Source organism: Chenopodium album, chromosome 24, assembly GCF_948465745.1.
Source record: "Chenopodium album chromosome 24, dcCheAlbu1.1, whole genome shotgun sequence".
NCBI lineage: Eukaryota > Viridiplantae > Streptophyta > Magnoliopsida > Caryophyllales > Amaranthaceae > Chenopodium > Chenopodium album.
In genome coordinates, this window is record NC_137857.1 from 35,112,632 (window position 1) to 35,124,960 (window position 12,329).

Below are 12,329 nucleotides of genomic sequence, written 5' to 3' on the forward strand. Positions count from 1 at the left end.
TCCAATATATATTGGCTTTCAAGCTCTTATATTAATTGATACTATTCACAAGATTTTGTTTGCCAAACACCTTGCATCTGCTTTTACTTATCACCGGGGATTCAATTCAGTGATTTCGTATTCTGCTTGAATGCTATAACTTTCACGTGGAGCTGCTTTCTTACCTAGGCAATAAGGGAAAGCAGGAGGGCGTACCGGTGATGGTATTGTGACAGGTTGGGTGTTAAGCATGAGCAAAACTGATGCAATGCTAGGCCTTTTGTCTGGGTCTTCTTGAATGCACAACAACCCAACCTGTATACATATTTCTGCCTCAGTCTTTGCAGAAACATTCCCTAGTGCTGAATCTAGCAACTTCAGAGAATTTCCTTCATCCCAAAGCCTCCAAGCCTTGTAAAGAGACATTGCAATATATGATATCAGGGAAGTGATTTATTTTTTTCTTTTTTTTTTTTTTTTTTTGGGTGGGGGGGGGGGGGGGTGGGGGGGGGGGGTGGGGGTGGGGAGGGAGTTTATGAATAATTGACTACAGAGTTTTAACTTACATAATGTAGAAGGCTATATGCCTCCATATCTGGATCAAACAAGTTATTCCGCTGACCACTCAAAATCTCCAAAAGTATGACACCATAACTAAAAATGTCAGACTTGCCCGAAAATTGTCCTGTTATTGCATATTCAGGAGCCATGTATCCACTGCATCACAATTTACGTTTCTTATAAAGGTTAGCATTCTTCTTCTTAAGTTGTTAATATTTATAAGCTGCTTTATAAAGTGATAAGGATGTAATACAATGAATTCAAATTGAAATTTTATCTTACAATGTTCCTGCCACCCTACTGGTATTCCCCTGACTTTGGTCCCCTCCAAAAAGCTTTGCCATGCCAAAATCTGCTATTTTTGGGTTCATCTCTCCATCTAACAATATGTTGCTTGGTTTAAGATCACGATGAATAATTTTGGGCCGAGAATCTTCATGGAGATATAAGAGGCCTCGTGCAATTCCAACTATGATGTTGTAACGTGTCTCCCACTTCAAAGTTGCGCCTCTTTTTTTATCTGCAGTTCATGATTGATGAGATATTATGAATGAAGGTGTTTCAAATGAGTCACATGTCTGTAAAGAAATTGTGATGCATTGAACTCGTTTTCAACTGGATGTGCAAAAGTAAACATTACCAAATAAATATCGGTCAAACTCATAGACTAGTAGCATCTCATCCCTTTCCAAACAAAATCCGAAAACTTTGACAAGATTTTTGTGCTGAATTTTGGCGGCTAAACATGCTTCATTCTTAAATTCCTTGATTCCTTGTCCTGAAGCATTTGACAGCCTCTTAACAGCCACTGCTTGTTGGTCTGCAAGTGTTCCCTGAAATCAGCATTGTCATTTAACAATGTCAAAGAAGTCAATATCTATAGTGGAAGAACATGAATATGAATAGCAAGATCACATCGTAAGTATCGTACGAACCATGTAAACAATTCCAAATCCACCTTGCCCAAGCTTGTTGGCTGGGGAAAAGCCATCAGTGGCTGCTTTAATAGTTTCCAGTTCAAAATGCAGGTTTTCCATGCTTTTAATTTCCTCAATCCCTGAAATGACAGAAAACCATTGTTAAAGTGTTTATTTTGGATTGTGTGACTATCCTGATTAATTTTAAATTTCTTTATCTTAAGCAGATCAAGTGATGATTTGTCTTCGTAAAGTTAATATTTCCTTCTACCCCATTAATAAGTAATAACCTGCTGGTTCTTCCTTCAGCAAGTGAAAGTGTGAGAAGAGAACAAACTTACCAATGGGCTTTCTGGTGGAATATTTTCTCTTCAGAAAGACGAAGAAGTGTAAGAACAAAGATGATGCTGCAACTACTGAAGTAACAGCCAAGGCTATGTATATCCCCTTGCCTGAATTCACAAATTGAGATGTAAGTTTTACTTTATTCATACTCTAATTACATTTCATATTATGTAGTCCGTCTTCTTTCTTTGGGCAAGTAAGATTATGCTTTTCTCAAAAACAAACAGGAAAATACAACTTATTGGAGTGTTCATCTTTGTTTGTCATTATACGCAAGGGAAGACATCAGAGAGAGAGAGAGAGAGAGAGAGAGAGAGAGAGACAGGGGAGAAGAGAGGGGGAGGGGAGGGGGGTGGAAACTGCAAGGAAGCAAGATAAAAAATTCTTATTTCATACTCTCGTCATAATTTAAGTACCTGGTGAAAGAGATCCAGCATCATTGAAAAAATACATCAATCTGCAACTTGGTTGCAGGAGTCCTCCAGATTTGGTACCAGGTGTTGTAAACTTACTTAGTGCACTATGTAAGCAATTGCTGCAATCTGAGGGGCTTAAATCAGGAGTGCAATCTACAAAACAAGTCATTGATAGGTCTCTTGTTAAATAAACTGTTGTGCTTGATGCTAACGATGAATTCCCAATTGTAACCGTGCTGACGAGGCTGATAAATGTGTCTGTCAAGTCTTGATTATACTGACTATACTTTGCTTGTCCATCCCCTATAGGACGATGTATAGAGTCATCGTTGATGGAGAAAATGGAGTGGTTTGCATAGCGTAGCATGCATTCTATATTCCACACAATAGATTCTACACTAGATGGACATTTTTGTCGGATTCTACCCTGTGCAAGTGTGACACAATCTTGGCAGACCTGATTGGTGGTGTAACTGTTGCAAAGGAAAAGGCCATAGACTTGGTTGGGGGGTTCTCCAATAGTGACATTGTAGAACTTGTTTGTGCTGGCTCTTGAGGTGAGATTAGATAATAGTAGATCTACATTGTTTGAGTATTCACTTTCCTGATCATATTTTTGATCCCCTCCACAGTAGCTATCTATGTAGGTGACTTGATCCTCGGCAATCGCAGCCTGTAGTAGAAGATCTGAAAGGCAAAGAAATATAAAGGTTCTTGATAAGAAATAAAGTACAAGTTTTGTTTGGTCCATTTCTTCTCTTTGTACTAGGAGGAATATTGCAGACCATGGGATGTTGAATTTATTGGTTTTCCTTTCTGACTAATTAATAAGTTTACATCATTAATGAAAAGTTTTTAGCTTACAGTTTATTTTTCAACTGAATATGACCAATTTTTTTTTTTGCTGTATAGAAACTTCAGTTCCCGTCATCTGATTTAGCATCTGAATTATTAATTGCTTTGTTTATGTATTACTAGCGCTGATTAATTGGACATCTACTCAAAATCACAAATAAGAATTATTGCCTTATTAAAGTTGTTTTTATCTAATTCGTCATCTTTACTAAACGTAATTGTCATCTTTGTAGCATTCCAACTTAATCTCTTTGAATTCCTGAGTATAGTTATTTCCTGGAAGTGCCACCGATTGAGTAGTTGACTATTTTAAAGTACTGACTTTGACTGGGATTATTTTTTTACTTATAACTGTATGAAGATAGTGACAGAACAATTAATTATTGCAGGATTAGTTGTAAATGGTTTGCTTATCTAAAGTCCTGAGTAAGTTGAATTTGATTGCTTTGGGCACATATCTATGTATTATCAGACTTCATTGGATCTTATCAAAGCATAACATCTGAAAATGAAACTAAAGTCAATGGGTATTTTTAACCCAAAGGTTATCTATTTGCTCTGTCTTTCAGTCTTTTTCTTCAGACCTGCTATTTCCGAAGACCAAGTTACTTTTATTCAGCAATTTTGTTCTGAAGAACAATTTGATCATGAAAGCATATATCAAAGAAATCTAAATCATCTTCTAGCCAATCTCTCCAGTGAAGCAGTCTCAAATAAGTTCTACAACTCTACTGCAGGTGATGGTGTTAATAAGGTGTATGGCCTATTCCTTTGCAATGCGGCCTACACTGCTCAACTTTGTCAAGACTGCATTACTGTAGCAGCAGGGCAAGTTCAACAAAAATGTCCATATAATGTTGATGCAATAGTGTTTTATGGGCAATGCATGCTACGTTATGCTAACCATCCCATATTCTCGATTGAGGATGATTCTGTGCATTTCAGTTTTGAGTATGGACCACAGATTTACAAGGAGTTTGATCAGCAATTATCGAGCTTGTTAATCGACCTCTTCAATAAGGCCATAGCAGATAATGCATCCCTGGCTTATGCATCAGGAGTTGTTTATGTTAGGGAAACAATATCACTTGTGGCCTATGTTGATTGTACTCCTGATTTAAGTCCATATGACTGCAACAGATGCTTGCAAGTAGGACTCAATAGGCTTCCAATGAATGGAAGACAAATCGGAACAACTGTGCAGCCAAGTTGCCGATTGTCATACTTTTATATTGATGTCAGCCCAGGTGGCACTTAAATCCAAACCTTTCCTCCTGAAATGTTTTCATTCATTCTTAATTAGTTTATGAAGTAAAATTCATCATGAAGAAAATCTGAAAGGAACTTATTAATGGATGCAGGGAAACGATTTGGTGCTTCTTATGTTGCTCTTACCACAGTTTCTGCCATAGCAGGGATATCATTTATCTTGAACTTCTATATGTGCTTCCGCAAAAGCAAGGAAAGAGGAAAACCCACTGGTAAATCATCTTCTTAAGTATGAAATTTGGAGATATGAATGTTTTGGGAAATAGAATTTCATGATATAGGGAAGATCGAGTTATTTATTTGATTTCAAGTACATTTTCCACTTGACTCTGTAAAAGATATCAGATCATGAGTCTTAGTTTATTCATTTCTACAAGAAAGATGATTCAATTTACCCCATGACAATAATTGCTGGTGGGGGTTGGAATTTCCCTTATCTTTTCTCAGGGATGAACTTTAACTTGTTTATTAAACTGAGAACAATATATCAGTCTTGGTGGTTAGAAACATGAATATCTTTAATTTACATTCTTGTTTAGACAATGACAGTTTAGAAATATCATCTACCCCGTAATTTCTTTCCTTTAAACATGGTGAATTTAACTTTAGCATAAATTTGTACGATATCAAGTATCTTCCATAACTAGAAAAATTCTCCATGGATAAATGATAAAGGTCCATCAGGCATTTGGTGACTAAATGATTATTACCTTCAAAAGCAAGATAATAGTTACAGAGTTCTTTGACCAACATTTAGTGTACTAATTTTATCAAATATGTCATCTACAAGAGATATTTGTCTATCTGCTAAAACTTTACTAGCGGTGCTTATATACCAAGTAATATGACGGTAAAAAAAACATATGCAGTCTTTTAGATATCTCAGCATGAATGAGATTCTGTGATGTGTTTTGCAGGACTTGAAGAGATTGAGAGCATGGAAACTCTGCACTTACAATTTGGTGCTATCAAAGTTGCTACTGACAATTTTGCCTCTGCCAATAAAATAGGTCGAGGTGGATTTGGAATTGTTTACATGGTATTTTCGAACATGACTGATAAATAAAGGATTATTTACGTTTTCCTTCCTATGTATAAACTTATTCAGATTTGACATCTTACTGGAACAATTATTATCACTTCCATGGCAATTTTAGGGAACACTTCCAGATGGACAAGCTATAGCTGTTAAGAGACTTGCAAGTCCCTCAGGGCAAGGAATCAGGGAATTCAAGAGTGAGGCATGTTTAGTGGCAAAGCTGCAGCACAAAAACCTAGTAAAACTTTTTGGTTTTTGTTTGGAAGGAGATGAAAAATTACTTGTCTATGAGTTTGTGCCGAACAAGAGCCTTGATCGCTTCCTCTTTGGTATTATTTTCTTTCGATCTGTTGCAATTTGAAATTTGTTATAAAAAACTACGATGGAGATGCAGAATAGCTTAATTACTACAACCAATTTGTGAAAATTTGTAATTTCTTGACAATCCTTGTCATCTTTGATGATGTAGATACAAATAGGGGAGTCCATTTGAATTGGGAAACTCGGCAAAAAATCATATTGGGAATTGTAAGAGGACTGCTGTATCTTCATGAAGATTCTCGATTCAGGATTATCCACCGGGATCTCAAGCCTGGCAATATTTTGTTAGATGAAGAATTGAACCCCAAAATTGCTGATTTTGGAATGGCAAAACTATTTGGGGTTGACCAAACTCAGGGAAATACCAGCAGAGTTTCTGGAACATTGTGAGTTAACCTTCCCTAATTCTTAGCTATAATTTCTCCTTGTCATAATTTGTGACTTGTGATTTATGGAGGTATTATACATAATGCAGTGGATACATGGCTCCTGAGTATGTTTCAACCGGGAAATTCTCAGTTAAGTCTGATGTCTTCAGCTTTGGAGTTATTCTTCTGGAAATTGTGAGTGGACATAGGAATAGTGTCTCTGAGCTACAAGAAGAAGATGAAAATCTTCTAAATCATGTAAGTATTAATCTTCTTTTATTGGACTTCAACTAAATTTACATCTGCATTAAATTTGATGTTACTTTCACAACGCAGGCATGGAGGCTCTGGAACGATGGGACTGCTTTGAAGTTAGTAGATCCAAATCTTGGAGGAAATTACTTAATCCCTGAAGTGACAAGATGCATCCATATTGGACTATTGTGCGTCCAAGAAGACGCAGCTAGACGGCCAACAATGGGATTAATTTTGTCCATGCTCAGTAGCCTGTCAGTAGTTCTACCTTCTCTGACAGCACCTCCAGCTTTTCCATATAGGAGAAACATGCCTCAAGCCTCGAGTGAAAGTAATGCACGTTTTACAGAGGTGTTTACTACTATGCAGGGGAGGTAACTCTGTGCCTTGGGAAGCAGACAACTCGATGATTTTAATGCTTAAAAGACTATTTACTGGAATTATTTCATGTAAATATAAAATCTTTGTTTCAAGTGTTTTATATACCTGTAGAAATTTTTTGCTGTTGGTCCTCTTTTTATTCATATCTTGTGGATATTTTACCGCCTGTCCCCTTGAACCAACTAAACCACCTTTTAAAGGCAGGGTATTTATCTACTGTGGGGGTCGGGGGAATATAATGGATATTCACGTTTAGCTCCACGCCTCCATATATATGGTCCTGCATCAAATTTACTTGATGAAAATGGCTGCAATTAATAGTTAAGAAAAATCATACTCGTAGATTATATCGTTGCCTATGCAGCTGTGCCTGTCAAGTTTTTCAATATAACATCATCAGCTATGTGCTTTTTACTCTAATATATCTTACTGATTGAGGGTTTCGAAGTTGGTATTTAGTTAATCCATGAATCTTCTGCAGAAGCTGAAATTTTCCTAGTTTCACTCTGTACTTCAGATTCCTGACCTGCAACCCATTAGATTAAAATCATTTTAGCTTTTCTATGGGGCTATCTTTGTCGTTGACTTTCTTTTATTCATTTTTTTCCCAGGTCCTTAAATAAGTAGAACAGAGTAACAACTACTACTAGTGGTTTAACAGAATGGATCTCTTTAGCGTACTACAGTAGTATTGTGGTTTCATATCTCTGACTTGCAGAGTTGCAGTTATGCTTCAGTTTTCATTTGGAATTCAATGCCTTACTTTGAAGGAGTGAGAGCCAAATTGACTAAAAGATCATATCAAGGAATCGAGTCAGTAATGACATGTTATGACAACAGAGAACTATGATCAAAGGAATTCACTTGTAAGGCCATCCTTCCTGCTTATTCTGCAAAGTAAATATATTTTTATTGGCTGCTTATTCTGCTTATTCCTGCTTCCTTATTTAATGTAGTTCCATTGCTGTATATTCATTATTTATTTTACAATATTTGTTGTTGCACTTAGTCTTTGGTAATTATTTTTTGTATCCTCAGTCATTTCATATAATATCTGCTCAACAAATCAAGAAGTCTACTGAGGTATTCCACAGTTTTTTTAAAAATTATTGGTTCAACAATTTGATCTACTTATCTTGGTTGTGATATCATCTTCAATCAAATGGGGTTTTGAAAAAGTCCTCTGCAATTAATAAACACTTTAGTCAGGATTCTTGAAGTTATACTATTGTGCATTCACACCATGATTATAGATTAGTTTAATTTTCATATATAGCCCAATAATTGATGTATGATTTGACTCAGATGAAGAGTTCGCTACACAATAAGTTAAAGATGCAGCGATGCTGCTTTGACTTTCAACAAATTTATACAAAAATATACTAGTATAATATTTTCTCAAATCCAATATTATACTATATTTCCACTTATGCTTTGATCAAGTTTTGGACAACAAATTTGGAAGCCAACTTTTACTAATTTTTCTCGGTGCAAGGATAACTAGTTAGTTTAAGAGTGTCTTATGTATAGAGAGGCTCAAATTTACTAATGTTACATGCATCTTGTAGACCGTAGAGAACTATGTTAAAATCATTTTCTGAACTTATTCTTCTGATTAGTAAATTCCCTGATTTCCGACAATAAACTGTCTTTGACCTGTAACAAAATTCCAGCTGTATTTGACCGATGTTTCTTAAAATGCTATCTCTAGACTTCAGTTCTCGTTTCATCTAAGTCAATATCTTTTTAATATTACGTTGCATTGTGAGATAGAGGTTGGAATGTCGTGATTCATGCATTCTATTTTGGTAGCAAAACAATTAAGCAGTGAACAATTTTTAAGTTTTATTACATTTATTGGGATTGGTCAGAGCATACATGTTTATCTGTGATAATAACAGTTAAAGAATATTTGTCTCTGAAGCACAGTTGTGACCTGTGAGCTTTCATTTGTTATGACTATGACTGGAAAAAATTATTAGGATTATGTTTAAATGGTATGATTCTCCAGAGTGATCTGAAGTTATTTGCTTTGAGTACATATCTAGCTTTATTGACCCTTGTATACATCTTATCAAATAATTTCTTTTGAAAAGAAAATTACTGCGAATGGCTATTTACATCCCAAAAGCTATGTGTCTGCTCTGCCTTTTAATCAATCAATCAATCAATCAATCAATCAAAGCCTTAATCCCAAAAGTGGGGTCGGCTAACATGAACCAAATTTGATTATTCCGTGTAGTCATCAACATAAATCTTTCTCCTCCATCCCTTACGATCCAAAACTTCATCCTCACGTAAATCCATGCACTTCATATCCTTCCTCACTCCTTCCAACCAAGTCATCTTTGGTCTCCCTCTTCCTCGTTTAATCCCTCCATGGTCCCACTCTTCCACTCTTCGCACCGGTGCACCCTCGGGTCTCCGTCTTACATGTCCAAACCAACGCAGACGATTTTCCCTTAGTTTATCTACAATGCCCGCCACACCTACTTTCTTGCGAATAACCTCATTTCTGATTCTATCTCTTAAAGTGTTTCCACACATCCATTACTTTAAAGCGGTCGTTTCTGATGATCAAGTCACTTTTATGCAGCAGTTCTGTTCAGAGGAGGGACACTATGATCATGAAAGCATATATCAAAGCAATTTAAACCTTCTACTATCCAATCTCTCCTTTGAAGCAGTGACCAAAAAATTCTACAACTTCACTGTGGGTGAGGGTGGTGATAAAGTGTATGGTCTTTTCCTTTGTGATGGCACCTACACTGCTCAGCTTTGCCAAGACTGCATCACTGAAGCAGTAGGTCAAATTCAACAGAAGTGTCCAAATCATGTTGAAGCAATTGTGTTTTATGGGCAATGTATGCTACGTTATGCTAACCGCTCCATATTCTCCACTGAGGATGATTCTGTGTATTTCAATTATGAGTATGGACCTCCTGCTTACAAGCAGTTTGATCAGCCATTATCAAGCATGTTGATCGACCTCTCCAATAAGGCCAAAGTTAATAATACGTCCCTGGCTTATGCAATGGGAAGTGTCTATATTAGTGAAAATGTAATACTTTCAGCATGTTGATTGCACTCCTGATTTAACCCCATCAGAGTGCAACAAGTGCTTTCAAACTGGACTCTATAGGCTTCCAATGAATGGAAAGCAATTAGGGACAACTGTACAACCAAGTTGTTGATTGCAATACCTCTTTGTTGATTTCCACCCAGGTGACTCTAAGCTTCTGATAACTTTGCTGTAGTCTGTTTTTCATTTTTGCTTAGTTTTAACTTTGAAGCTACCACCATATTTTAGTATATTACTTGTTTTTTAATAGAAATGTATATTTTGATGCAGGGAAACAATCACACGTATCATATATTGTTGTTATTATAGTTGCTGGAGTTGCAGGGATATCATTTATCTTGAACGTCTATTTGTACTTCAGAAAATACAAAGCAAGAGGAAAGCCCACTGGTAATTCATCTACTAATAACTTTTACATGTAAGCATGTTCTGGAGAACAGATCTAGGGTGGACTCCGTGGAGCTCTTTGTAATCTTCAAATCAAGTATTATCGAGTTTTCAAGTATCAGTTTTATCATTATGGTACCTACTATATTGTTAGGAATTTGCAGCCTGTAGAGACGATAAACAAAATTTTGCAGTCTAATAGAGATTGAAAGCATGGATAAGATTCTGTGCTGTGTTCTGCAGGAATTGAAGAGATTGAAAGCATGGAAAATCTGCACTTGCAATTTGATATTATCAAAGTTGCCACTGACAACTTCTCTCCTGAAAATAAAATTGGCCGAGGTGGATTTGGAGTTGTTTATATGGTATGTTTGCGTAATTGACGGATAACATAAAGCTACTGCTTTCTTCTGTTAATGTCAAACTGCATACCTATAATTTGTTTCTTGTCAGACAAACAACTTATATTTGTTTCAAAAAATTTCGGGAACACTTGCAGATGGACAAGCTATAGCTGTTAAGAGGCTTGCAAGTCCATCAGGGCAAGGAATCAGGGAATTCAAGAGTGAAGCATGCTTAGCAGCAAAGCTGCAACATAAGAATCTTGTAAAACTTTATGGATTTTGCTTAGACGGAGCAGAAAATTTACTTGTATATGAGTTTGTTCCAAACAAAGAGGAGGCCCCAGTTTCTCATGATGAGAAACGAATTCGTTTCTCATGGTGGCATTTTTGTGAATAAATCAACAACTTTTTCAACTTTATTCAACTGTGGAGCCCACAGTATTGAAAAAGTTGTTGATTTATTCACGAAAATGCCCCCATGAGAAACAAATTTCGTTTCTCACCATGAGAAACAGGGAATTTCCCCCAAATAAAAGCCTTGACCGATTTCTATACGGTATGATTTCAATTACAACCTGAACTTTGTTATAAAAGGCCATGTTGGAAAATGTATGTTATACGTAGTATACAACTAGGGGAGTCTCTGCAAAAATTTCTGATCTCTTGATGACTTCCTCTTCTTGTCCTGGCTGGTACTGTAGGTGCAAACAGGGGAGTCCATTGAGGACTTCCTAGAGGTCATCTGTCTTAGTAACATTCTCAACCATTGTGGCTCATATCAAGCGGTGTGACAAAGCTCCTTTTATCCAGTTTAATGAATAAGTATAAATCTATAATAAGAGTTTATCAATAATAGAAATTACACTATTATTTTAAGAGTTACTGCTTTATAAGTGGTTACATAATGTGATTGGCTGCATAAAAAACGTGCTATTATATATTTCCTCTATTCCAAATTAGATAACACATTTTAAATTTTGATACTATTTATTAACATTGCAATGACTAACTGTAATTTATAAGTATATACAAACATAATCATGTGAGTTTTTGTTAGATTAATTAAATAAATTTTCAATTAATCTTTTGCATTGACAATATAAAAAAACGTGTCATCTAATTTAGAACAGAAATAGTATATCCCCATATTCCCATGCATACACTAGTTATATTTTTAAAAAATGAAAATAAAAGCAGTTGATCAATTCAATTGAGCCCCATCAACAGATTTAGAATGGGTCAGTATTATCCAATCTTTGTCGTCGATTCTGTCTCCTCATATACAGCTCCATACTCATTGATTGCTGCTCACTGCTTCTGATATGACCATTTCACTTCAATTTGTGTTTGACATTTTCTTTCTTTATTTATTTTTGAATTTTGAACTATTCCTAGAAAAAATTATGTAATTCTTTCTTGCATTATGATTAAAAACCTTATCTTTCGGTTTATGCACAGTGGATTGAAATTGAAGCAAAATATTAAAATTAGTTACAAAATTGTACACCTTTTGAAAATCACCAGAACCCCAGTTTATTTTGTCATTAGTTTTCGAATAATTTTTCTGGCTTACTTGAATTTTGATAGATAGTCTACTTTTTCTTTCAAGATATTATGCTTAATTGTTTATTTAATTTATTGTTGATGCTTTAATTGAATCGGATTAATGTAACTTAACATTAGCTAGTGATGGTACTTGTCTTGTAATTTGGCTAAATGTCTGTATACAACTGAATTTATTTTGACACTCAATAGTTAATAGTGATGGCAGATAACTTTAAATTTAGGGGTTTTGTTTGTTTGTTTAAAT

At 35.6% G+C, this 12,329-nt stretch overlaps 4 protein-coding genes across 4 annotated transcripts; 3 read left to right on the forward strand and 1 right to left on the reverse strand.

Moving 5' to 3' along the window:
- Positions 1-85: 85 nt before the first annotated feature.
- On the reverse strand, positions 86-2,969 carry LOC145610957 (putative cysteine-rich receptor-like protein kinase 20). Its single transcript, XM_081666215.1, has 7 exons — positions 2,219-2,969; positions 1,799-1,909; positions 1,476-1,597; positions 1,181-1,373; positions 823-1,060; positions 546-696; positions 86-390 (listed from the first exon to the last, which is right to left on the reverse strand). The coding sequence occupies exons 1-7, from the start codon at positions 2,967-2,969 to the stop codon at positions 91-93; spliced, it is 1,866 nt and encodes a 621-aa protein (XP_081522341.1). The 3' UTR covers positions 86-90.
- Positions 2,970-3,596: 627 nt separating this feature from the next.
- On the forward strand, positions 3,597-4,331 carry LOC145610958 (antimicrobial ginkbilobin-2-like protein). The gene has a single exon (XM_081666216.1). It carries the CDS (start codon positions 3,597-3,599, stop codon positions 4,329-4,331), a length of 735 nt encoding a protein of 244 aa, XP_081522342.1.
- A 154-nt stretch (positions 4,332-4,485) lies between these two features.
- Positions 4,486-6,745, forward strand: LOC145612570 (putative cysteine-rich receptor-like protein kinase 20). The gene is made up of 6 exons (XM_081667918.1): positions 4,486-4,554; positions 5,260-5,381; positions 5,500-5,710; positions 5,851-6,088; positions 6,178-6,328; positions 6,407-6,745. The coding sequence occupies exons 1-6, from the start codon at positions 4,515-4,517 to the stop codon at positions 6,701-6,703; spliced, it is 1,059 nt and encodes a 352-aa protein (XP_081524044.1). The 5' UTR covers positions 4,486-4,514; the 3' UTR covers positions 6,704-6,745.
- Positions 6,746-9,296: 2,551 nt separating this feature from the next.
- On the forward strand, positions 9,297-11,310 carry LOC145610960 (putative cysteine-rich receptor-like protein kinase 20). The gene is made up of 5 exons (XM_081666217.1): positions 9,297-9,783; positions 10,059-10,178; positions 10,419-10,540; positions 10,629-10,826; positions 11,221-11,310. Exons 1-5 carry the CDS (start codon positions 9,297-9,299, stop codon positions 11,308-11,310), a joined length of 1,017 nt encoding a protein of 338 aa, XP_081522343.1.
- Positions 11,311-12,329: the final 1,019 nt, after the last annotated feature.

Excerpts from the sequence above, each read along its gene's own strand:
- LOC145610957 (XM_081666215.1), bottom strand. The coding sequence starts at position 2,969 with ATGGACCAAACAAAACTTGTACTTTATTTCTTATCAAGAACCTTTATA. Across the intron at positions 1,910-2,218 it reads TGCTGGATCTCTTTCACCAG|GCAAGGGGATATACATAGCC; the intron begins GTACTTAAATTA and ends TTGTGAATTCAG. Across the intron at positions 1,598-1,798 it reads TTCCACCAGAAAGCCCATTG|GGATTGAGGAAATTAAAAGC; the intron begins GTAAGTTTGTTC and ends CTGTCATTTCAG.
- LOC145610958 (XM_081666216.1), top strand. The coding sequence starts at position 3,597 with ATGGGTATTTTTAACCCAAAGGTTATCTATTTGCTCTGTCTTTCAGTC.
- LOC145612570 (XM_081667918.1), top strand. The coding sequence starts at position 4,515 with ATGTGCTTCCGCAAAAGCAAGGAAAGAGGAAAACCCACTG. Across the intron at positions 4,555-5,259 it reads GGAAAGAGGAAAACCCACTG|GACTTGAAGAGATTGAGAGC; the intron begins GTAAATCATCTT and ends TGTGTTTTGCAG. Across the intron at positions 6,089-6,177 it reads AGCAGAGTTTCTGGAACATT|TGGATACATGGCTCCTGAGT; the intron begins GTGAGTTAACCT and ends TACATAATGCAG.
- LOC145610960 (XM_081666217.1), top strand. The coding sequence starts at position 9,297 with ATGCAGCAGTTCTGTTCAGAGGAGGGACACTATGATCATGAAAGCATA. Across the intron at positions 10,179-10,418 it reads AGCAAGAGGAAAGCCCACTG|GAATTGAAGAGATTGAAAGC; the intron begins GTAATTCATCTA and ends TGTGTTCTGCAG. Across the intron at positions 10,541-10,628 it reads GATTTGGAGTTGTTTATATG|ACAAACAACTTATATTTGTT; the intron begins GTATGTTTGCGT and ends GTTTCTTGTCAG.